The sequence below is a fragment of the Diabrotica virgifera genome, chromosome 3, assembly GCF_917563875.1.
Source record: "Diabrotica virgifera virgifera chromosome 3, PGI_DIABVI_V3a".
NCBI classification, from domain to species: domain Eukaryota; kingdom Metazoa; phylum Arthropoda; class Insecta; order Coleoptera; family Chrysomelidae; genus Diabrotica; species Diabrotica virgifera.
In genome coordinates this window covers 244,663,111-244,690,722 of record NC_065445.1, presented here as the reverse complement: position 1 = coordinate 244,690,722, position 27,612 = coordinate 244,663,111, and the positions used below count along the sequence as shown (strand labels likewise).

The 27,612-nt window shown below is 33.4% G+C and overlaps 1 protein-coding gene across 2 annotated transcripts in view; it reads left to right on the top strand.

The window, feature by feature from the left end:
* LOC114338519 (CAR1 transcription factor) overlaps positions 1 to 27,612 on the top strand; it is a 262,177-nt gene that overhangs the window by 213,007 nt on the left and 21,558 nt on the right. For both annotated transcript variants that reach the window (XM_028289119.2, XM_028289120.2), the window contains 4 exons: positions 658 to 817; positions 7,555 to 7,778; positions 13,064 to 14,077; positions 20,341 to 20,884. In XM_028289119.2, coding sequence (XP_028144920.1) covers positions 658 to 817; positions 7,555 to 7,778; positions 13,064 to 14,077; positions 20,341 to 20,884 — 1,942 coding nt within the window. The remainder of the gene's footprint in view (positions 1 to 657; positions 818 to 7,554; positions 7,779 to 13,063; positions 14,078 to 20,340; positions 20,885 to 27,612) is intronic.

The following is a 27,612-nucleotide window of genomic DNA, read 5'->3' as shown; positions in this document are numbered from 1 at the left end:
AGCGTACACACTGGGTATAGGTCTCCGGCCCGGGAAACATTTTGAAAATTTCATTTTGGCCCGCGCTTAAAAGTATTTGCCCACCCCTGCGAAGGCTTTGATGGTCCGACAAAGAATTTCATTTCGAAAGTCTACTGTAGATCCTAACAATTTGCACGTTGGTTTTTGTTGTGGTTTTAGATTTTTGTACCTTCTCTTTTTTATTAAAAAATACGCCCTTTTTGTTGTCTATTTGGGTACTTTGTAAGAGCCTCATTAGTTTTCAATTACATACAGGGAAAAAAATTTAAATGAACAAAACAAACGAACTAATTTTTTAAAATCGGCACTGAATTTCTACGGTTCAATAAATCAGTTAATTAGGTGGTGGTAATGTATCAAGACATTAGACAAATCGAAATTACTATTCAAAAGTTGTGAGCAAAAGAAATATCAAACAAAATTCACATTTCGCTCTGTATATTATTAAAATAGGGGAGCAGACAACTTTAAGTGAGCATTTGATACATTTTCCCATGATTCACCCTGTATAATCAGTTAACTCTATCTGTTTGCAGTAGTCAAGAAGCTGTTATCGAAGAATTTATTATTAGAATATAATTTATTATAGTAATGTAGAATCAATCCATTATTAATTATTGTATTTAATTTTTTTAGGTTGAAGGCCATCGCAGTGACATAATAAACGATGTCGACAAATTGATCCAGTACATCGGTGGTGATAAAACTGATGCGCCTTCAGGCAAAAGTTCAAAATCGAATGTCCACAAATCCAAACAATTACAGAAACAACATGCGTCTGAAGATTCTGGTCGAGGTACTAAAAAATATTAATAGTTTTATATGAAACCTCCTATTTATATTACCCTACACGCCTACACCCTATATTTCTGCATTTAGTTTATCTAGTGGTCCGCCATTCATCTCGTGGTCCTACTTTTCACACTCTTGCATAATACACGTTTTACCATTATCTTTATGTAATCCTCTATAATCTGTTACGTCGGTCAACGTCCTGGGCCTAACTGCTACACATTTTTTTTTTCAAAAAATTATTTATCAAAATAATTTTTAGCGCCGGTACAATCATTCAACGCTTTTCTAATTTTTCGATATCGCCCTTTTAAAACGAGTTGTCTTTGCTTTCAAAATAGGCCTCAGTTTCAGCGATTACTTCTTCATCGAAGCTTATCTCTCGTCACGGAGCATTTTTTGTTAGATCAGAAAAAGGTGATAATCACTGGGTGCCAAATCTAATACCGCATTTATACTCAGTCCTGTCAGACAGGGAATTGGACAGGGAAGAGGGCAGCGTGAATGTGTAATATTGCGTGAATGTATAGCTCACTCACGCTGCCGCTGCTCATGATACTGCCATTGCACGGCGCTCCCTCAAAAGTCGGTTTTCGAGATGGAAGTCAAAGGACTGGCAGCGCGAGTGAGTATTCACATTCAACTACTCTCTCTCTCTCACCTTGAATTTTTCACCGTAATCTGACGTAATTCATCGCAGTGTTACGGTCGCAATTTGTTGAGGAAACCCAGGCTTTAGACTTTAGTAGTCGGCAAAGTGCGGCTCCAGAGCCACATGTGGCTTTTTGGCTCCTTAAATGCGGCTCTGGCACAAATATCCACGGTTGTTTTGTTTAAAAAAAATTTGTGGAAAAAGAATCTACTTTAAGGGAGCAAGACGATGCTGTCGTCACATTCCATTCTTGTGAGTCGTTCGGTAAATGAGTTGTGAGGACATTGGCGAGGAACTGATGTGAACACCTCACTCGCGTCGATATCGTATTTCGGGCAATATTTCCGACAGCGGCAGCAGTAGTGGCAATGGCTGAGTATAAATTCGGCATAAACTATATGGTGGGTGCAGAAGCAATTCCAAAGCCCATTCGTTCATTTTTTTCTTTAACAAATGGGGCATTTTTTGTTATTTCGGTTTTCGTATGCTCCAATAAACTATTATTCTATGTTTCAAATAGTCATTAAAATATGATATAGTACAGAGGCCATAACCTTTTTTGTGATTTGTTGCGTTTTCGACGCTAAAACTCCGATTTATTCTGATTAACATTCCGATGACCAACCTTTTTTTGTTACACGGATGACCAAGGGGGGGGGGAATGACCCCAGGTCAAAAATGACATTTAACAAAAAAATGAAGTTTTTTTTTAAATTTTTTATGGCATGGATTTTATGTCATTCAGCCAGTCACAACATGAGTATTAGTGTCATGTGTAGTGTGTATGTTGAGTAAATGTCTTGTTACTTTGCAAAGTCGACGTCATTAGCGTAAAACTACTTGGAATTACACATTATAGACGGTATTTTACTAACAGAATATATTTTTTATTCGTAAAATATAGGGAATTTTTTTTATTTCAAAATATGAGGATATCTAGAATGATATTAAAGTTAAATAAAAAAATAATGAGTTAAAAATTGAAAATACTTTTGAATTTATCAAAGAAAAACATACGCTGGGGTCACAATTTCCCCCGCTTGATCATCCGAAGGTTAAACATATCCAAACAGCACTGACATTCATCATTTCGTTGTTGTTTTTGCTCTGGTGTGAGAGGTCGAGGCACCCACTTGGAAAACAGCTTTTTTATACCCAAATGTGCATGTGTAATAGTCAAAACGCTACCCTTTGGTAACGTTACAGTGTCAGCTATCTCTTGCAACTTCACTTTGCGGTTTTCCATAATAATTTTAAGCATTTTTTCGATGGTTTTGGGAATAACTGCATCATTGGACCTTTCAGAACGCTCAGCATTTCGTATTGGTACGAACTGCACTTGAGTTACTGTAGGTTCGAACTACCAAAATGTCATATGTAAAATTTGTTAAGAGTTAGTCCAGAAAGCCACTGCGCATCCGCTAGAAAAAATATTCCGATTCAGATTGTTTGCACAATTTTACTCAAAATGGACCCCTTCTAACAAATTTGCATGTTGCCAGGACCAAAAGTGGGTCAAAAATTTTTTAAACGTTTTTTTTTTTGTTTTTTTCCTAAAATTATTTTTATTGTATGGAACAAAGTTTTTTTTGGGTTTTTTGGATCATTCCAAACAGAAAAGGTCTTTAGTGACTTTTCTCTAAAGTTGATAGTTTTTGACATAAGCGATTAAAAATTGAAAAATTGCGAAATCGTCCATTTTTAACCCTCAAAAACTATGTGAAAAACTTAAAAATTTGAATGTTGCCAAGGTAGGTATATTCTTTAAACATCGATTGATAAAATCCCGAAGAGTTTTTTGCAATACAGGATTCAAAACTCCTTTGTTTTTTAATTTCTAATCACGCGTGCACGACACTATTTTCCACCGACAGTATGGTGCAAATGAAAAGAATAAATTCGTTATTTCGTAAACCGGCGACTTTAAGGAAAAATCCCGAAACAGGTCGATTTTTATTTTTAAGTTATGATATTGTGGCATATATGGTATGCTAGTGACGTCATCCATCTGGGCGTGATGACGTAATCGATGATTTTTTTAAATGAGAATAGGGGTCGTGTGGTAGCTCATTTGAAAGGTTCTTCAATTCTCTATTCAGTAATATAAACATTAATATAATTGAAACTAAAGTCAATATCAATAAAAGAATTAATATTAAAAATAAGCTCACGAGGCTTCCGGGTTGAACTGCGTCGTTGGTTTCTAGGCCGAGCTTTCGACGTCCTCTCTGTCGTCATCTTCAGGGCTTCCGGGGTCTCAGTCTCCTGAGGCTCCAGACACTACACTCACTACTTCACTACTCACTTCACAGTAGTGAAGTAGTGCAGTGAGTAGTGAAGTAGTGAGTGTAGTGTCTGGAGCCTCAGGAGACTGAGACCCCGGAAGCCCTGAAGAGGACGTCGAAAGCTCGGCCTAGAAACCAACGACGCGGTTCAACCCGGAAGCCTGGTGAGTTTATTTTTAATATTAATTCTGTTATTGATATTGATTTTAGCTTTAAGTTTCATTGTATTAACCGCGGAAACCTTTCCGAACATATTAATATAATTATTTATACAGGGTGTCCTTCTACTTCTTTTTTTGTCAAATAATTTAATTTAATAAAAAATTTTTTGGACACCCTGTATAAATAATTATGTAAATGTTTACATTACTGAATAGAGAATTGAAGAACCCTTCAAATGAGCTACCACACGACCCCCTATTCTCGTTTAAAAAAATCATCGATTACGTCATCACGCCCAGACGGATGACGTCACTAGTATAGCATATATGCCACAATATCATAACTTAAAAATAAAAATCGACCTGTTTCGGGATTTTTCCTTAACGTCACCGCTTTACGAAATAACGAATTTATTCCTTTCATTTGCACCATTATTAGTCCAAGTAATGAAGCTTAAAATAGGACAAAACCTCGCAATTTTTACAGAATGGACCAATTTGCTTAAAAATTTGAGAATAAGTAGTGGATAGTCCAAGGATCAAAATATATATGGGGCCGAAAGGCGATTTTACCATGGGGTTGGTTGCCACCCTATCTCGGGGGGTGGAAATTTTTTATTTTATTTTGACCGCAAAAGTTGGTAAAAACGTTCATTCTAAGCAAAAAATATTCTATACATTTTTTTGATAAAATTAATAGTTTTCGATTTATTCGCTATCGAAAGTGTTAGTTTTATACCGAAAAAATCAATGTTTTCATATCAGTTTTCTGCTAATAACTCAAAAACTTTTCGTTTATCAAAACAATTTTGCTTAACAAAAATGTACCTTTCAAAAAAATAAACAAAACAGTTTTTTCTAATTTTCTTTAAGACTAATAGTAATTGAGCTATACTTTATTATATGTTAGGTCTTCTTCGTCAAATGCTAAATATTGTAGTTTCAAAGTCAAAAGACGGGAAAACTGCATTTTTCGAGGATAACTTGTTTAAACTAGTTTAAAGTATTTAAAAATATCTATCTCCAGAGATAAAAAAATAGTCTCTAGCTCAAAAATTAAGTGACGTATAATAAAAAGAATGTCAGTCCCTATTTTTTTCAGCGCAAAAGTGATCGGTGACCCTACTTACCACCCTAATTAAAATTAGTCATTGACCTTATTTGGATTTCTTTATTTATGTATTATTAATAGGTTCTAGGAGTTTGACCGGATTAGAATGATTAGTTTTTAAAAAATGGAGTTAAAAGCAAATAACGAATTTTTGTAGTTTGGTAAAAAATGTCATTTTCTTCAGAATAGAAAGATTAGCTTCAGAGATAGGTAGAAATATTTATATATAAAATTGTAATTTATTTAATTCCCAAGAAATTGGTCTGCAAAAATTTTCTCTGCGGCAAAAATTAAGTGAGCTATTGACAATTAAAACTTGTAATAACATGCAAAAACCACCTTTACCAACCCTTTCAAAGTCACCTCTTTTTGCGACTGATGATTTTAAAAGGATTTAGTGTTAACAGCCTTATACATCCTGTAAAAACCTACAAACTTCTTTTTTACCAAACTTTCTAGGATAAAAAATAAAGAAGTTACGGTTAAAAAATCAATATATTTTTTTGAAAAAAAAAAAGGAGAAATCCAATTGGAAGCATAATAATGTAAGTTAACGGTGTTTTTAGTGATTAGCCTTATTAATTCTTCTTTATTTATGTATTATTAATAGATTCCAGAAGTTTGACTGGCTCACAATGATTATAGGTCTGGATCCCGCGTATGAAAAAAAAGTTGATTAATAGCAAGCTGAAAATTTGTTAATAGCTTAAGGGTGTCTAGTCGGATAAACTTTGATATATGGGAACACTGGAACAGGGGCAGTTTTAATTGTGGAACAGGTTAAAAATTTGGAACGGTCAGACCACGAAAACGGCACATTTATTTTGTCCGACAGAATAGACTTAAACTCTCCGAAGAGAGATTAAACTCACATGCAAACATCAGACTGCTATTTATCGCCTGTCATAATTCCTGTCATTTGACATATTCTACATGTTCCACTCATTAAAACGCCCATTTGGTGATAAATGGCAGTCTGATTTTTGCATGAGAGTTTAATCTCTGTTCGGAGAGTTTAAGTCTGTTCTGTCGGACAAAATACATGTGCCGTTTTCGTGGTCTGACCGTTCCAAATTTTTAACCTGTTCCACAATTAAAACTGCCCCTGTTCCAGTGTTCCCATATATCAAAGTTTATCCGACTAGACACCCTTAAGCTATTAATAAATTTTCAGCTTGCTATTAATCAACTTTTTTTTCATACGCGGGATCCAGACCTATTAGTGTTAAAAACAAATGGAGTTAAAAGAGAAAAACGAATTTTTGTAATTTGGTAAAAAATGCCATTTTCTTCAGAATAGAAAGATTAGCATCAGAGATACGAAATAATGTTTAAATGGCAGCTTATTTAATTCTCCAGAACTTCGTTTAAAAAATTTTTTTGCTGCGGCAAAAATTAAGTAAATCCTAAATGAGTATAATATCCAAAAACATTGATTTTTTCGATATAAAACTAACATTTTCGATAGCGAATAAATCGAAAACTATTAATTTTATCAAAAAAATGTATAGAACATTTTTTACTTAAAATGAATGTTTTTATCAACTTTTGCGGTCAAAATGTAATAAAAAATTTTCATCCCCGAGATGGGGTGGCAACCACCCCCATGGTAAAAGAGCCTTTCGGCATCATATAGATTTTGATACTTGAACTATCCTCCACTTATTCTTAAATTTTCAAGCAAATCGATCCATTCTGTAAAAATTGCGAGGTGAAAATCTTCGGTTCCTGGACTATATACACATGCAACGGTGGAAAATAGTGTCGCGCACGCGTGATTAGAAATTAAAAAACAAAGGAGTTTTGAATACTGTATTGCAAAAAACTCGGGATTTCATCAATCGATGTTTAAAGAATATCTACCTACCTTGGCAACATTCAAATTTTAAGTTTTTCACATAGTTTTTGAAGGTTAAAAATGACCGATTTCGCAATTTTTCAATTTTTAATCGCTTATAATATGTCAAAAACTATCAACTTTAGAGAAAAGTCACTAAAGACCTTTTCTGTATGGAATGATCCAAAAAACCTAAAAAAACTTTGTTCCATGCAATAAAAATAATTTTAGGAAAAAAACAAAAAAAAACGTTTAAAAAATTTTTGACCTACTTTTGGTCCTGGCAACATGCAAATTTGTTAAAAGTGGTCCTTTTTGAGTAAGATTGTGCAAAAAATCCGAATCGGAATATTTTTCCTATCGGATGCGCAGTGGCTTTCTGGACTAAGTCGCCATCTCATGGTCAGGCCTGGGACTTATTCTTCTTCTTCTACGGCACTACAGCTCAAATTGAGCCTTGGCCTACTTTATCTTTTGCCTCCGCCCTTGTTTGTCTGTGGCTGCTCTTCTCCATACACGGACTCCTAAAAGTGTTTGTGCATCGCTGCTTACCATGTCTTCCCAGAGCTTTCTTGGCTTTCCAACCGGTCTCTTTCCCTGAGTATTAATACGTCAGTCAATAAGTAAGACTTATTCACTGGCGTATTAATACTCTATTAAATATCTGTATATTTTATTTTTGTGTATCGTTTTAGGAAGCAGTGGTAGCTGTAAAAAGCAGCGCGCTCATTCGTCGAAAGGAAAAGAATCTAGGTCTGAAATAAAGAAGAGTAATTCGTTAGGTGAGATATCGACTGCCAAATTGGACGATTTCACCTTTGCTGCTCCTGAAAATGATGATGAGAATAAAGTGGTTTTGAGAGGGAACAAGTACCAAAGCGATAGACCAAAGGAAAGAAGATCGTGGGGAAATGTTGAGGTAAGGAATTATTTTTTTTTTTTTTTTTGAATTCGAGTTTAAGATTGAGATCCTAGTCTTGATGTTATAGTATAGTAGGTGTGACAAAAGAGCGGGCCGGTCAAATATTTCGCGAAATTTATATCGGATCAAAAAACTGAAAAACATGTGTTTAATATTTTTCAAAAATCTATTGAATAATACCAAACACAACTCCCAGAAGGCAACTTTGAAATCCGGAATAGGAACCCTAATTTTTTTATTGCAGATCTGGATTCCTTATGCAAAAATAAGTAACTTTTATTTAGGACATTTTTTGAATTGTTGATAGATGGCGCTATAATTGAAAAAAACGTTTACATTGATACCCTAGGAAAATTATGGAAACAGTCTAATATCTTCAGAAATGCACTGGTAAATGAAAAACCAAAACCCGCGTGTTTAATATTTTTGAAAAATCTATCGAATAACATCAAACACAAAATACTATTCAGTACCAAATTATTTTACATACTTCTAATCTGTACTTGTTTTTCTGCTATAGGGCTTTTCATCGATTGTCACTTGTTTCGAGCTTCTGTCATGTGTCACATAATATTAATATATCTACGTCATACGTCTTTGGTTTGTGTCAAGGTATATACCAATAACGTATGATGTAGATACACATATTAATATTATGTGACACATGACAGAAGCTCGAAACAAATGACTGAATGAAAAGCCCTATTACAGCGCCATCTATTGCTAATCGAAAAAATCAGATAAGACTTGTTGAGTTGTTCAGAAGAATCACAGAGAAAAGATTGCACAGTAGCCTCTCAAACCAACTTCAGGGGATATAGTCTGGGCAGATTATCGGAGAATAGACCATTTTTGGGAAAAGTTATTTACCATCAATTTTATTGCTGGAATCGAATCTTATGATTGTATATATTATATTATAGGTATGCAAAGTCCGCAGATAGTGTGCTACTTTTTTTATAAATGAAATAGCGCCCACAAAATCGAGTTTTTATCAATTTTTGCTCTATAACTCCAAAGATTTTAACTTTACACCAAAAACACCCAAATAAAAATTCACCGTAATTAAATTCTTCATAGAGACGTGTTTTTCCCGATTTACTTCGACAAAAATGTTCCCCGGAAAATGCGGGTTTTTCCAACAAAATCTTTAATTTTCAACTAAAATTTTAGATAAGTAATTGTTTATCAATAATTAAATAACTTGGTAATATAAAATCTCTTTTCGTATAGATTATAATTCGAGAAGCCGATGAAAATTTAATGAACAGTTTAGCAACAATTGAATTGTTAATTAAAAATTTACGGTCGCTATAATAACCACAATAATTATGGTACATAACTATGATTTTTGTATAAAAAGACACTGTACCTATCTAATGCATTTTACAGAATTAAAATTGGACTATTTAAGCGGCTTCACGAATATTTTAAAATTACAAACAATTTTTTGGCTTATAAACAAAGATCTCGGGAAAGATTAAATTAAATTAAATCATGAAAACGGTATTGGAAAAAAAGCGACACGACGCTTCTTTTAAAAGAAAAAACGTTTAATTGTGATGAGTGGTTCCTGAGATACAATCGGTCAAAGTTGACCGGCATAAGCATCCTGCCATTTTTTTCTAATACCGTTTTCATGATTTAATTTAATTTAATATTTCCCAAGATATTCTATTTGTTTATCAGCCAAAAAATTGTTTATAATTTTAAAATATTCCTGAGGCCGCTTAAATAGTCCAGTTTCAATTCTGTAAAGTGTATTAGATAGGTACAGTGTCTTTTTATACAAAAATCATAGTTATTCTTATGTGTCATAATTATTTTGGTTATTATAACGACCGTAAATTTTTAATTAACAATTCAATTGTTGCTAAACTGTTCATTCAATTTCGATCGGCTTCTGGAATTATAATCTATACGAAAAGAGATTTTATATTACCAAGTTATTTAATTATTGATAAACAATTACTTATCTAAAATTTTAGTTGAAAATTAAAGATTTTGTTGGAAAAACCAGCATTTTCCGGGGAAAATTTTCGTCGAACTAAATCGGGAAAAACACGTCTCTATGCAGAATTTAATTACGGTGAATTTTTATTTGTGTGTTTTTGGGGTAAAGTTAAAATCTTTGGGAGTTATAGAGCAAAAATTGAAAAAAACACGATTTTCGGGTGCCATTTTGTTTATAAAAAAAGTAGCACACTATCTGCGGACTTTGCATACCTATATTATTAATATATACAATCATAAGATTCGATTCCAGCAATAAAATTGCTGGTAAATAACTTTTCCTTGTATTTTGCTAATTAGCGCAGAGTAATAGGAGTAGGGTTGTGTTTGGTGTCATTCGATAAATTTTGGAAAAAACTTAATATCCTGCTTTTGGTTTTTCCTTTAGAAATGTATTTCTTGAGATATTAAACTGCTTCCATAATTTTTCTACGATATCGTGTTATTTTCTTTTCTACAATTTAATTTTCATAAATAATTCTGTTTGAAAGCTCCATCTATCAACAATTCGAAAAAATGTTCCTAATAAAAGTTACTTATTGAATCCAACTCTGCAACAAAAAATGGGAGTTCCCTATGCTGCTTTTGGTTTTTCCTTTAGAAATGTATTTCTCGAGATATTAAACTGCTTCCATAATTTTTCTATGATATCATGTTTTTTCTTTTCTACAATTTTATTTTCATAAATCATTCTGTTTGAAAGCTCCATCTATCAACAATTCGAAAAAATGTTCCTAATAAAAGTTACTTATTGAATCCAACTCTGCAACAAAAAATGGGGGTTCCCTATGCTGCTTTTGGTTTTTCCTTTAGAAATGTATTTCTCGAGATATTAAACTGCTTCCGTAATTTTTCTACGATATCATGTTTTTTCTTTTCTACAATTTCATTTTCATAAATCATTCTGTTTGAAAGCTCCATCTATCAACAATTCGAAAAAATGTTCCTAATAAAAGTTACTTATTGAATCCAATTCTGCAACAAAAAATGGGGGTTCCTATCTAAGATTTTAATGTTGCCCCTTAGAGGGTGAAGCTGGAGGTCGTGTTTGGTGAGTCATTCGATAGCTTTTTGAAAAATATTGAACACATGTTTTCATTTTTTCTATTTGATGTTTTCGTCTTGCTTCTTTTGGCACATCCTGTATCTTTGTGTGGGAATATTTTGGACCAAAAAGGTAACTGTAAGCATCGCATTTACACACTTATGGACTTGTCGTTGGTCGTTTATCGTTTAGAACCGTAGATCAAAGATAACATGATTTATTATTAGATTTTTTTTTTTTTTGTAAGTAGGCCTAAGTAACTAAAGCAGCAACTTTGAGATGGTTGACACATTTAGAAAAGATGAATGAAAAAATGGTACCTAAAATATTGTTAAACAGAGAGTAGACAATGAAGAAAAGTGTGGACTGTCTAAAAAAAAGGAAAGAAAGCAGAAAAGAATCTTATAAAGGTGTAAAAAAATTGAGAGTAAAATCTAAGTAAAACTGAAGAGCAGTTATTAAAATGTGGTCCTAAAAGTTCTGCATCAGTGTTTATATGCAAGCTGTATAACATTTTAAAACATTTTATTGTGCAATGTATGATATAAAATCTCGGTGATGTATTAAGAGGAAACAGTAGCGATCAACAGGTAGCAAAAACGCGTTCCGAGATTGCGGCTGTAATTTTGAATATTTTTTCGAGATATTTGGCACACATATTCGTAATATAATAAAGAATGGCGGTACAGAGCCCAATTTGAAAAATATATTAATATGTGGAAATTACTCTGTAATTAAATACAATATTAAAAAAACGAGCCTGTACCGCCATTAAGAAGAACAAAAAAATACACTTTCTTCAAATAAACTTTTTTATCCGATGCCTAGATTTTGTGTCATTTTGGAACTACTAATGAAATAATAAATTTTAGTAGTTCCAAAATGCCACAAAATCTAGGCATCGGATAAAAAAGTTTATTTGAAGAATGTGTATTTTTTTGTTCTTCTTAATGGCGGTGCAGGCTCGTTTTTTTAATATTGTATTTAATTACAGAGTAATTTCCACATATTAATATATTTTTCAAATTGGGCTCTGTACCGCCATTCTTTATTATATTACGAATACGTGTGCCAAATATCTCGAAAAAATATTCAAAATTACAGCCGCAATCTTGGAACGCGTTTTCGCTACCTGTTGATCGCAACTGTTTCCTCTTAAGGTGTAATTTATGCTCAATTTATTGTAAAAAGAGAAAGCAAGGTGGAATATATGTGAAATTTATCCCTACTGTGGTCAATATTTTGGCAAGCAGTAATATGGGAACAGGATTTAAGCACAAAGCTCTACGTATGTATGAATTTTCGTTTTTGTTATGTGTCGCTATTTCTGTTATTTATCAAAAGTCTTTTTTATTTAAATGATGTGATGATGTATACGTTATGAACGCTAAAATAGACTGTTGTGATGTTGGTAACTAGCTTGTTAGGAAGTTCGGATCATCAGAAGGGTAGAAATACCGTTTTCTCAGAAGACAAAACTTGAACACATTTTTTTAAAGATTTCATTTTTATTCTCATTTAGTTGTCCTCATTGAACAAAAATGTTCAATTATATTTATTTCTGGGTTATGGTCTTGCATCTATGTTTTGCTGAGGTTTACACAAACAAATATTTCTGTGAAGACAATTGACGATTCGGATTAAGATCGCAGCGCCAATGTGGTATCAAATTGAACCGAGCTAAGAGCCATTGTAATTGTTGACATATTGTATGTTGCATTAGTTTTGTGTGATTTTGAGTTAGTTTTGTTGGTTTATCTGTGTTTTTATTAATTTAATTATATTTTGTGTGACTATCGTTTATTCTTATTGATTAATAGATAATTTTGTTAGTTACAAGTTTTATTTTAGTGAACTTTATAAGAAAAAAATATCTCAGGTTAGTGTACAGCAAAGATTGTAATTATTATTGTTAATGTTTTATTTTTAAGTCATGAAGTGACAGTAATATGTTACAGTTTAGTCATGAAGTAACATACAGCAACAATTAAACGTGATTAAACAAACAGTCTCCAATGACAATATGCCTTCAAGGTAAATAAATAATGGCTTTTAGTTCGGTTACTGCAATAGCCACCAGAGGGCGTATTGCTTAGGACGAGATGCCAATTACGTATGATACCTTGTTCTCGATAAAGGAGAGGCGCATGCATACTTCATACTATATTTAATATTTCAAAATTTTCATAGAACAGTTACAATAATAATGGTTATTCCATTTTAGGCGCCATCTTTCCAAATTTTGTCGAGTAACGTCTCCACTGAGAACCTTGAAACGGCTGAAAATTGGGTCGTCACTAAGACGAAAAAGAAGAGCAAAAAGCGTCGCAACAGCATCAGCAGTGGCAGCAGGGCCCAAAATTCTACGTGCGAAAACCACGCCAGACAACACTCCAATCGTGTTCCTTCTCCGGACTTCCGTGGAAAATCTGCCTCTTCTGTGCCTCAGAGTGAAAAGTCGGACACTTCGGACGCAGATTCCGTTCATTCTTTACCCATCGACGGTATAAATGTGCCTATATCGTATGCAGACATAGCCAAGAATACTGAGAAAGGTAAAGAGAAGAAAACTACTCCTGAAAAACCCGAGAAAGTGCCAAACAAGGACAGATCACCCAAACCCGAGACTGAATCAAATCCTAAGAAGGAAAAATCCAATATAAATATTACTAACGTTAACAAAACTTCTCCGTCAGTGACTAACAATAACATAAAATCCCCAGAGGTCCACAGTTCTAGAACTCTCCCTGCCATACCTACCGATTTTCCGAAAAGTGCCCAACCACCCGATTTCAACGACGCCAGAAATTTCCCAGCAATGTCCGCCGAAGTTGTCCTCAAGAGCCCTCCGGTCGTCAGCGAACCACACGTACCAATATTTCCTGTCTTACAATACACCGAAAACACCAGGCAATATCCACCAGATGTCAACGATACAAAATCATTTCCTGCAATGCCGACAGACAACGCAGCTAAAGGATTTCACGCCGTCGGTTCGGACGTTAATAATACGAAAAGTTTTCCCGTTAATAATAATAATAATAAAGTATTAAATGTGGAGAAGACGAATGTTAAAAACAGTACGGTGAGTGGTAAAGTGAGAAACGCGTCACCGAGTACGAGAAGCGCCCCCTCCAGAGGTACATTTAACAATAACAATAGCAATCTTAATGTGAAAAGTGGTGTTATGCAAAACTCTATAGGTGTTGTTCATAATGATATACAAAACGATTTGTCGGTAAGTAGTCTTGTTTACTGCACATTACTTGTTTATAACGTCTTTAAGTACTAAACTGTTTTGTCTGGCACGCCCATATGCATTTACTTAGCAACAATTGTGTTGTACAAGCATCACATACTATCAATTCAATAAAAATAATGTTCAAAAATGATCAAAGGTTGAGAAAATGATAAAAGATCACTGATCAATAAATGGATCAGTCATAGATATAATAACTCATAAAAACCACTTCTATGTAATAGGTATATTTATTAAAAATTCTAAAAAATCCCAATGGATTGAATAAAATATGTCCAATTCAGAACGTTTTCGGACCTATCAGTCCATCATCAGTGAATTAAAATACTTGCTAAATAGCCCCAGAACCAAACAATGGTTGAAATTATAATTCAATCTACATTATGTTGAAATAATATTGATCAGGCTAAACGCCGATGTTAAAAGATATAATCTCCGGGAACATGGTGATTAGAGTTTCTTGATAGAGTTTCACCATGTTCCCGGAGGTTATATCTTTTAACATCGGCGTGTAGCCTGATCAATATTACTTCAACATATTGTAGATTGAATTATAATTTCAACCATTGTTTGGTTCTGGGGCTATTTAGCAAGTATTTGAATTCACTGATGATGGACTGATATGTCCGAAAACGTTCTAAATTGGACATATTTTATTCAAACCATTGGGATTTTTTAAAACTTTTAATAAATATACCAATTACATAGAAGTGGTTTTTACTTCATGTTAGAGTTTTTTAACTATATGGTATACAGCCAACCTAGGGAACTACCCCTTATAGATAAATATTCTTAATACATATAAAGTTGTCATTGATGTCATCCGTAGCTGTTGGAAACGAACCACCTAACTGTGTTGGCTGAAAAGCAGTTGATGAACTTTTTTGTTGATCCTTTTCAAATAATTGTCTCGCTCCCACTGGGCATTTAACACAGTTTACTAAATGTCTTGGAATATATGTGCGTTGGAGGTATACAGCAGGATCTAGCGTTGGTAAATGAAATAACTATTAATCACTGTCAGGAATATAAATACTTGGGTCTTAAAATTACACAAGATGGAACATTGGACAAGAATATCCAAGAAAGGTGCACACAAGGAAGGAAAGCTATCGCATTATTGAACAAAATCCTATGGGACCAAAGTATCTCCAAAGAAAATAAACATAACATCTATAACAGCATTGTTAAGAGCATTAGAACATAGAGCAGCGAAGTTTGGCCACTTAAAGAAAAATCCGAAAATATGCTCAGAACAACTAAAATGGACTTCTGGAGAAGATCTGCTGGTATATCAAGAATACAAAAAATCAGAAATACAAATATATTGGAGATAATGGATGTAAAGCATACAATAATGGACGATATAAAAACAAAGCAACTAAGATGGTTTGGCCACGTACAACGTATGGAAGACGACAGATTACCCAAGCAAGTGTTACGATGGGCACCAAAAGGACGGCGGAAAAGAGGAAGACCTAGGAAAAGCTGGATAGAAGGAATCTATAGGGAAATCAGAGAAAGAGGCTTGAACGAAGACATGTGCAACTATCGAGAGCAATGGCGATTGGGAATCGGAAGACGTCCTAGAACGTTATGAACCGATTATATATATTCTAAATGTCTTGTCATTCTTGTTGCATATTTCACGTATTGACTATCACAAAATTTGCAAAAGTACATTGTTTTACCTTGTACACTTTTAATTTTAAAGTAATTCCATATATTACTTTTAGGTTTTGTAGTCAATTTTGCTTTACTTCGATCCATTCTAAATATTTGCACGTTAATACAGCAACAGGACCAAAACAATAAATACTGACACTCACTGTTAACACCCTAGCTAGTTGTTCATGGGATTCCCCAGCCCCGGCTACTTCGATTTTCGGGGATTTGGTCTAAAATCGCGTGCGCGTGATTCCCCGGCGGGCCAAAGTGAAAAAGCATTTCATAGGCGTTTTAGATAATAATGTTTGGGATGCAAAAAATATACTTCTCACCGAGAATTTTCTGGCCGAGAATATTCTCTTCTTACATCACTATCCGTAGCTTATGGAGAGTTGTGGTATCCACAACAATATGTACATTTTTTTATTCATTTAATCAAACTTAAAACTATGTTGCCATCCTTCTTCTTGGACTGCCTATGCATTCTGGATGTTAGACATGTTAGTGATCTGATCATCTGTACCAAGATCTTCCACACTAGTGATCTGATCAGCCAAAGAAATTCTCAGAATGCCTCAATAGCATCAAAGGACACCGCAGAAACCTTATGGGGAAATGGCTCTCTGTCAAATGCTCTGAAACTTTGGGTTCTGGTAGTCCTTGATGTGTAGAACAAAAGACTCAATGGGCGCGTAGCTCCAAAAATCGTGGTTTTAAGATATAAGCATCTCGATAAATTCATTTCCTCGAGAATGGGCGACTCTGGAGACAAATTACAAATCAGGTTGATTTTTATTTTTAAATTATAATTTTTTGGCATGTATATCATACTAGTGACGTCATCCATCTGGGCGTGATGACGCAATCGATGATTTTTCTTAAATAAAAATAGGGGTCGTGTGATAGCTCATTTGAAAGGTTATTAAATTCTCTATTCAATAATATAAACATTAATAATATTATTTATACAGGGTGCCCAAAATTTTTTTTTAATTAAATATAATTGAGACAAAAAGAATGTATATCATTTATTTAATTCGAAATACATCTTACTGTTGTCCGAAACCAGGAAACTATGTTTATTTGATAAATAACGGGTCGATTTTTATTTTGAGATTCAGATTTTTTGGCATATATATCATACTAGTGACGTCATGCATCTGGGCGCGATGACGTAATCAATGATTTTTTTAAATCAGAATGGGGGTCATGTGATAGCTCATTTGAAAGGGTATTCAATTCTCTCTTCACTAATATAAACATTAATCTAATTATTTATACAAGCCGTTCAAAAAAACATTTTTTTAATTAAAATAGTTAAGACAAAAAGAAAAATGTACAAAATTTATTTAATTCAAAATACGTTTTACTGTTGTCAGAAAACAGGAAAAAAATGTTTATTTGAGAATTAAATATAGTTTTTCGCTTAAATTCAGTATTAAAGCTGCCTATTAAAGATTTAATTTAAGCGAGAAGCAATGTTTATTTTTCAAATTAACATTTTTTCTGTTTTCTGACAGCAGTAAAATGTATTTCGAATTAAATAAATTATATACATTCTTCTTTTTGTCTCAATTAATTGAATTCAAAGAATATGTTGGGCACCCTGTATAAATAATTATGTTAATGTTTATATTAGTGAATAGAGAATTAAATAACCTTTTAAGTAAACTATCACACGACCCGTTCCGTTTAAATTAAATGTTCAAACTGCTAAGAGGCATATGGGTGGCAGCTTTATTATTGAATTTAAGCGAAAAACAATATTTATTTATCAAATAAACATTGTTTCCTGGTTTCGGACAACAGTAAAATGTATTTCGAATTAAATAAATTATATACATTCTTCTTTTTGTCTCAATTAATTTAATTCAAAAAAATTTTTGGGCACCCTGTATAAATAATATTGTTGAAGTTTATATTATTGAATAGAGAATTTAATAACGTTTCAAATGAGCTATCACACCACCTATTCTTATTTAAAAAAATCATCGATCACGCCCAGATGGATGACGTCACTAGTATGATATACATGCCAAAAAATTATAATTTAAAAATAAAAATCGACCAGAGTAATTTATCTCCAGAGTCGTCCATTCTCGAGGAAATGAATTTATTCCAACTCAAACGTCCTTACTTTACCTATAACCTCAGAGGCTTATACATAAAACCATGACTTTTTGGAGCTACGCGCCCATTGGGTCTTTTGTTCTACACATCAAGGACTACCAGAACCCAAAGTCTCAGAGCATTTGACAGAGAGCCATTTCCCATAAGGTTTCTGCGGGGTCCTTTTAAATGTCAGTTACTTCATGGATGAATGAAGTGGGAAACTATGTAATGTAATGTTAATTTATACGTTTATAACGATAATTTCCACCTCCACTAGTTTAATTTTTTTTGTTTCGCAGTGTATTATCTTTCAAGCTATTTTGCCGGTTATTAGCGCGCTCATCACTTTATATACATCTCAAAGTCATATATTCTCATTTCTGTTTGAGAGTCCATTGTCCAACTTTCTCAGTCATACAGCAAGACAGAAAACACATAAAATCCGATCATTCGGATTCTGAGCTCCAGACTAAGGTCTGATTTTTTAAAAAATGTTTTCATGTTGATTAGTGTTTTCCTCACTAGTTCGATTCTTGACAGGATTTCTTTTTTTGGGTTACACTGGCTATTGATTGACATTTGCTCCCAAATATTTTATGGACATGCATTGAACTTATGAATTTGTCTGTTTCAATACCAGGTGCTGAACCAAGTAGTCTAGACGCCAGAGGGGTCACCGTGTCCTTTTCAATTCTGATGGACAAACTCAACGGTTTCTTATGGATTTTTGGCTGCTGATTACGAATTTCGAGGGTGGATTTCGATCCGAGTGGTCAAAAAATTGTTATAAACAATTTAATTGTTTATAAGGCTCTGGTTCGTAAACTAAAAGAGATAAAAAAATGTTTACTAAACTTAAATCCAACAATTAAAATTCAAGATATTGTAAAATTAGTGCACAATACAAATTGTAAAAAAAGTATTTTTCGAAGCTTTATCGATCGTAACTCGACTTCTACGAATTAAAATGAGCCTTAGAAGATCTCATTTTAAAGCTTATTTAATAGGCTTCCAAACAAAGTTTGTTAAATTACTTTATCTTTATTTGTTTTAAAGTTATACGCGTTTGAAGTTATAATTTTCTTTAAAAAATTGTACATTAATTTGTTTATAAGGATTTCAAACAAATTTGAGCTATAAACAATTATACTTTCATTAACAATAATGATAGAAGAACTCAAAAGGAATAATTTCAGCTTATGAAAATGTTCGTAAGTGTATTTTTGGCCAAGATATCGATATTTTAATGGCGCACTATGAGGCTCAAGATCGGCTCACAGTCAAGTAAGTGACGAAATTCGTTTAGCTTTATCGATCGTAACTCGGCTTCTACGAATGCAAATGAGCCTTGGAAGATCTCATTTTAAATCTTAATTAATAGGCTTCCCAACAAAGTTTGTTAAATTACTCTTATCTTTATTTGTTTTAAAGTTATACCCGTTTGAAGTTACAATTTTCTTAAAAAAATATACATTAATTTGTTTATAAAGGTTTCAAACAAATTTGAGCTATAACCAATAATACTTTAATTATCAATAATGATAGAAGAACTCAAAAATAACTTAATGATTTGCGCTTATGAAAATGTTCGTAAGTGTATTTTTGGCCAAGATATCGATATTTTAATGACGCGCTATAAGGCACAGGATCGGCTCACAGTCAAGTAAGTGACGAAATTCGTAGCCAAAATATCGATATCTTGGCCAAAAATAAACTAACGAACATTTTCATAAGATCAAATTGTTCCTTTTGAGTTCTATCATTATTGTTAAATAAAATATAAATGTTAAAGCTCAAATTTGCTTGAAACTCTTATAAACAAATTAATGTATTATTTTTTAAAGAAAATTATAACTTCAACGGGTATAACTATAAAACAAATGAAGATAAAGTAATTTAACAAACTTTGGAAGCCTATTAATTAAGCTTTAAAATGAGGTCTTCTAAGGCTCATTTGCATTCGTAGAAGCCGAGTTACAATCAATAAAGCTTCGAAAAATACTTATTTGCAATTTGTATTGTGCACTAATTTTACAATATCTTGAGTTATAATTGTTGGATTTAAGTTTAGTAAACGTTTTTTTCTTCGTTTTTTATTAAGGAACAAATTTGATTTGAAACATTTTTTTATCTCTTTTAGTTTACATATGAGGCAGAGCCTTATAAACAATTAAATTGTTTATAACAATTTTTTGACCAGTCTGATCGAAATCTACCCTCGAAATTCGTAATCAGCATCCAAAAATCCATAAGAAACCGTTGAGTTTGTCCATCAGAATTGAAAAGGACGCGGTGACCTCTATTTGGCGCCTAGACTAAAGAGCTTTTCACCTTCTTGAATTAAATGTACATTTATTACTACACAATACTAGTAACAAAAATTAAGTGTTGCTCTAGTTATTTCGATAACTATGTGGATATCATGATACAGTAATTTATGAAACTTTAAAAATGTTTTTCAGATACTCCATTCAAATGAAAAAGAATCAATCCAGTACAACGCTCAGATGTTGCCCCCGAATATTCCCGACGTCCAGACTATTGAGAAAATGCATTTCATGAACTGCCATCCACAGCAACAGCAACAACAGCCACCACAACATATACCTTCCCCGATCGTCGTCAACACTCAACAACACATCCCCCGCACGAACCACCCCCATCCCGTCACTCAATCGGAATCAACTCAAACATGCACTGAAGTTGTGACATCACTACCTAGCAACAAAAATAAAGTAGACTGTGATATAAGTGATCGAACAATGGTGAGCGATAGCAATAGTAGTAAGGGTGAGGGGGGCGGGGAGGACGAGCGGCCGCCTCCCGTGGTGATTCTGAGCGGTATAGGAAATAAGGAAGTTACGGGTCTGGTGTTCGGATTCGACGTGAACGAACAGTTATTGCAAGATGACGTTTGCAACAATTTCGTAGCGAGGTTCGTAGCTCCCGAAGGATACACGCACGTGTCGCATAATCATGACAAAATCGTCAACTTTATTGGGTCAGGTGAGTGAATATTACTATTAATCCAATAGAACTATTATTTTTTACTAATATTCTGTATAATATTGTTAAATACAACAACAAAAAGCTTCTTCTCGTAGCACTACAACCAGGGGTAGGTCTTGGCTGAGTGCACAACTCAGAGGGCGTTCAAGTATTACGTAACGCGATTTTTGAAGATTTTTGACCCCCCCTCCCCCCAATCTGGGTTACGTAATACTTGAACGGACCCTCACTTCAATCTTGAACAGTCTTATGCCTCCTCTACACATCGGCAGACGCGTCCGCAGATGCATCTGCCGATGTATCATCACGAGCTGACCACACATCTGTAGGTACACATACACTCTGTAGGTCAGAGGTCAGTTGAGTGGAGAGGCATCGGGCGTTCGCACAGAAACCCTTTGATCTTTGCTAGGAAAACCGACAACAATCGGATATTTCGCAGACGCGTCCGCCGACGTGATAGACGGAGAGGCATCGCTGAAAAATCTCTTTGAATTTACTAAAGCTAGTTTTTTTCACAGTTAATTACTGTGATTGTGTAGAGAAGCATACTGCGGTCGGTCAAGGGAAACGTAGAACAGGAGTTACTGAGAGGGTATAAAAGTTGCTTTCCTACGAAGGAAATTAAATCCATTTACTTAGGCTGAATATCAGTACACACATTCTAAATTGAATATAAATAAAAGTTATTATAGTCGGTCAGCTGTATGCCGGGACAGAGCCGGTCGGTCGGCCCCAATGAATGCACAGGGTTATTCACTATATTTCGACCCCATTGTAAACTGCTTTATTTACAGAATTGTACAAAATAAAAAAATGTAAAATACAAAAGTTATTCGATTTTTAAATTATGATTTTTGACATATATATCGTACTAGTGACGTCATCCATCTGGGCGTGATGACGTAATCGCCTATTTTTTAAAATGAGAATAGGGGTCGTGTGCTAGCTCATTTGAAAGGTTATTTAATTCTCTATACAGTACTATAAACATTAAGATCATTATTTATACAGGGTTTCCAAAAAAAAATTTTGAATTAATAATTAAACAATTAATTTAATTAAAAAATTTTTTTTGGACACCCTGTATAATTAATCATGTTAATGTTTATCAACGAAAACTCTTCGTTTATAAATTCGCAAAAGTGTGTGTGTTATTGCGTTGCCGCTCCTGAAATATCTAGAGGCCACCTAGCGATGGATTCCTATGTAGTTTTGTCTTCTGAATCCAAATCTGAAAACGGCATTTCGCTATCTCTAACCATCTTCGAGATATCCGACCTCGAAGTCGTCATTGTGACGTCACAAGCCTCCTTTAAATTGTCATTTTCTTCCGACGACATAGAAACGTCAACTCTACTTTGTTTTCGTTTGAGGCAATTAAACCTCAACATAAAACTGAAATGTCAGATAAACAAATTTTATTTATTTATGTTAATGTAATGTTAAATTATAGTTCAATATTTTCAAGGAAAAATGTTTATTTTGTATTTATTTATTTTTATTAGATATCAAATCTATATTATACGAGGTATGTCAAAAAATATGAAGTTCGATCAAGATTACAGTTTCTTTATTTTTCACAATATTAAAAAGTGTTATTACCAAAAGTTGTTTGGAGTTAAAAACTATGTTCTAATATGCAATTAATACTTGTACATTCTTCTAAAGATAAAAAAATATTTGAAATTTTTTCTCAAATTACGGATACCAATATCATTTTCATTCATAACTCTTTTATTATTAATTTTACGAAGAAAAGTTGTTCTTCATAAAAAGATCTGCATGGTCTAAAATCTAAGATGCAATCATCATATATCAAATTTTATCAATTTTATTCGAGGTATGTCAAAAAATATGAATTTCGTTCGAGAGTAGAGTACCTTTATAGTTCACAATATTTAAATTAGGATATAATTGCACATTAAAATGTAGCATTTAATACTAAACAACTTTTCATAATAGAAATTTTCCATATTATAAATTTAAATACATAAATAAACAAAGTTTTCGTTATGATAATGCTCGCATTTTGAGCTTGTTATATTACTGAATAGGCAATTGAATAACCTTTCAAATGAACTAGCACTCGATCCCTATTCCCATTTAAAAAATAGTCGATTACGTCATCACGCCCAAATGGATGACGTCACTAGTACGATATATATTATATGTCAAAAAATCATAATTTAAAAATCGAATAACTTTTGAATTTTACATTTTTTTCTAATTCTGTAAATAAAGCAATTTACAATGGGGTCAAAATATAGTGAATAACCCTGTACATTCACTATGGCCGACCGACCGGCTCTGTCCCGTCATACAGCTGACCGACTATAATAATTTTTATTTATATTTAATTTAGAATGTGTGTACTGATTTTCAGCCTTAGTAAATGGATTTAATTACCTTTGTAGGAAAGCAACTTTGATACCCTCTCAGTAACCCCTGTTCTACGTTTCGCTTGACCGACCGCAGTATGTTTCTCTACACAATCACAGTAATCAACTGTGAAAAATCTAGCTTTAGTAAATTCAAAGAGATTTTTCAGCGCTGCCTCTTTGACTATGATATATAAACAACAAATGATCAAATTACCCCATCTACACATCTGCGGATGCATACGCAGATGCTGTCCGCGGACGCGTCTGCTGATGTGTAGAGGAGGCATTCCACGATACTTGGGTCAGTGGGTAACTCCATTGTTCTTAAATGTGACCATATGTTATTTTTCTATCGCATTCGTGGACATCCTATGGGCCTTCTTCCTGATGGGCTTCCTCCCAAATTATCTTGGCAAGGCAGTTATTAGAGAGTGATGAACATGGCCTGCACATCTTAAGATGTTGGGATTTAATTTCTTGGACTATGTCGCTAGTTCTATAAATCTGTTTGACATTGCCATGTATTCTAATTCGGTATTGATTACTGTTCTGGTCGTGATAAGGTCCAGAGATTCTTCTGAGGATTTTTTTAAAACATCTTAATTTTCTTTCCATTGCTTTTCTCAGCGACCACATCTCACACCCATACATGAGCACCAGTCTAATCACTGTCTTGTATATCCTGATATTTGATGTTCGTGTTTGGCTCTTAGATTTAATAGTGTTGTGAAGGCTATACATACATCTGTTTACTACCTGAATTCTCCCTTTAATCTCTTCCGTGATATCGTTATCTGCAGTGATTATTGCTCCGAGATATTTAAAACTCTCCACACTTTCAAAATTATATGGGTCTATTGTAACATTTTGCCCTCTTTCTCGTCTCTTTTGTCTGTTAATGCACATATGTATACAGGGTGTCCAGAAACTCTATCGACAAACGAAGACAGGAGATTCCTCAGGTAATTTTAAGACAATTTAACCAAATTCACCTAGTCCAAAAATGCTTCCTAAGGCAGCTAGAGCTCTTTGAAAATGGCGTCTTGTAATTAGTTTTTCTTAAATACTCCCAGAACGCTTCTAGTTAGAAAAACAAAAATTGGTACGCATATGTATCTTCCATAGATAAATCGATTCCATTCATTTATAGTACCGGTCATAGACGTCGGTTTTGGGTAGGGTAACGGTTATTTTATCGCATAACTTTTTTGTCTTTAAATTTTAAACATTTTTCACTTTTGATTATTAAATTGTGAGGTATGCGGTATGCTTAGTGTGACCAACTCCAATTCAGTCGAATTCGGGACAAGGCTGAAAAAAATACCTGAAATCCGGGAGTTTTTAATGAAAATCGGGCCATTTTTTTTTAAATATAGAACTTTTTAGTGATTATTTAACATTTTTATGTTGACAATGTTATTTTTGATGGGATTAAGCCACAATTTATTGATTGTAAAGGTCATTACATTTCAACTTCGTTCTCAAAAAAGGAAAAATTAGAAAATCAACTAATTCAATTTGATGTGAATAAATAAAAGAATAACGTAATCAAAATTTCAAAATAGAATTTTAACAAATCGTTGAAAATTTGGATGACCCAGAAGCCTTGTCCAGGACGCCAGAACATGACTTTGTAATTCGGGCCATGTCCCGGATTTTTCGGACTAGTTGGTCACACTAGGTATGCTAGTACTAAAAGGTACTCTTGATTTAAGTCGGTAGGATACACCGTTTTCTAAAAAAAATCGATTTGAAAATTTTTCATCTCTTGAATTTGAAAAAAAAATTGAAAGAAATTTTCAAAAAAAAAACAGTGTATTTTACCAACTTAAAGCAAGAGTAACTTTTACTACTAGAATACCTCATAATTTAATAATCTAGTGCAAAAATGCTTAAAAGTTAAAGACAAAAAGTTATGTGATAAAATAACCATTGACCTACCTATCCAAAACCGACGCATATGACTGATACTAGAAATTCGCAAATTAATGAAATCGATTCATCTCTGGAAGATAATTAAACATACAAGTTTTCGGTTTTCTAAATACATACATAGTTTTTTTTGAAATTTTTTTTTTAATTTAAAAAACGAAAAATTTTCAAATTGATTTTTCCAGAAAACGGTGTATCCTATCGACTTAAAACAAGATTACCTTTTAGTACAAGAATACCTCACAATTTAATAAGCCAGAGTCAAAAATGCTTAAAAATTAAAGACAAAAAAGGTATGCGATAAAGTAACCGTTGCCCTACCCAAAACGGATGCCTACTAGACCGGTACTAGAAATTTGCAACAGATGGAATCGATTTATCTCTGGAAGATAAATACGCATACCAATTTTTGTTTTTCTAAATAAAAGCGTTCCGGAGGTATTTAAGAAAAACTAATTACCAGACGCCATCTTCAAATAGCTCTAGCTCCCTTAGGAAACGTTTTCGGACTAAGTGAATTGGGTTAAATTGTCTTAAAAATTATCTGAGGAATCTCCTGTATTCGTTTGTCGGTAGAGTTTCTAGACACCCTGTATATGTATTTGGTTTTCTCTTCATTGACCCTTAGACCAGTTTTTTACCCTCTAATTTATTGAAAGTCTCCTCGTTGGTGACTGTTTCCTACATTGTCAATGTCATCCGCGTATGCTAATTAATAGTAATTTTGGTCCATTTATTCTTCTGTTGTTCTAATTTGTGCTGTTCTTACTACTTTCTCCAGGATTATATCAGAGAACATGTTTGTTCTCTGATTATATTAAAAAGGAGAGGTGACAGCGCATTTCTTTGTTTCATGTCACTGCTTATTTCAAACAATTCTGTGAGTTTGTTACCTATCCGTACTCTGTATCTACAGTAATAATAGTTCTAATTTACACATTATCTTAAAGAGCTGGATAAGGTTTTTGGAACTGAAAGTTCTGCCATTGCATTCCACATCTGACCCTTTTTAATGCTGTCATGCGCTTGTTGGAAATTTATGAAGAGATTATGAATAGTTCTATTGAATTCCCATCCTTTTCAAGCAGCTGCCTTAGAGTAAAAATCTGATCTATGGTTAATCTATTTATTCTGAATCCGGCTTGGTATTCCCCTATGAAATTTTCTACAAGTGGTGTTCGCCTACTTAACACGTTCGGCGCCCATGACGCATAAGTGGCGTCAGTAGCGCTGTGGGTACTAAATGAACGATTTAAGTACATGGTACCAGCCAAGTGACACTTGTTCAAGATGGGCTCCGAACGTGTTAATAGTATGTTCTTTAGGATTTTGTATGCTGTATTAAGTAGGGAGATGCCTCTATTATTGGATCACTTGGTTTTGTCTCCCTTATTATGGTTAAGGATTATTACACTTGAATGGGGATTATTACAAAAAGAAGCTTCGATAGATAGACAATATTACTTTTTTGTTCTAATACTTTATGCACCAGAGCCAAGAGCATAATCTGATGTTTTAAACCCTTTAGTTTTTAAATGATTTTGCGCATATTGAATGGTCTTGTTTAGAAACGGTATGTTTTTCCCATTTTGTAACAGCTTATCTACAGTGTGAGCTATTTCGATTGGTAACATCCCCATAAATTTTTGAAGTTATTTCTGATTTCAACCATTTTGTTTAATCTGGCTGCATATAAGTTGTAAATGATTGAACAGCTATACGCTGTGAGCTTCGCTGGTGTCGCTCCTGGCGGATTACTGATCAACTTTCACTGGTAATTTTTAAATTTATTATTTAATTGTTATCGCTTAATATTTACAACGCAAAAAAGTAATTAAATTATAATCGATTTTTTTAAGATTTTGCTAATCATTTTGACGTTCTATTGATAAAATATGAATTTCTTACTTCGGATACTTTCACAATTATCGTATAGATGGCGGTAAGATTAATATATTAATTTATAATTAGATATTACGGAACATTAAAAAAACTTAAATTCAGTATTTAAAACGTATTGTATATTTAAGGTAAAAATATATAACACAGCTTTGACAAACTAATACTTTTTATAATTAATGCTTTTAATTTTAATTTTAAATTAATCACTTTGACATTTATGTCAAATTTCCAGTAATCGTTTACAGACTTGTCACTACTGACGCTCGAGAATTTGTAAATATCCCTTCTACGTACGAGCTCACAGCGTATAATGAAAATCTTTAAGAACATGAAACATGTTTATCAATCAGAAAGTTATGACAACTTTCAATTGATACGTCATTGCCGCTCTACCGTATTTCAACAATTCATTTGGTGGTAGACCATCTTTACCGCAGCTTTTCTGTTCTTTAGTTTTCAAAGTGTTTTTTGTACTGCCTGCTAAATATTAATGCAACTATGCAACGA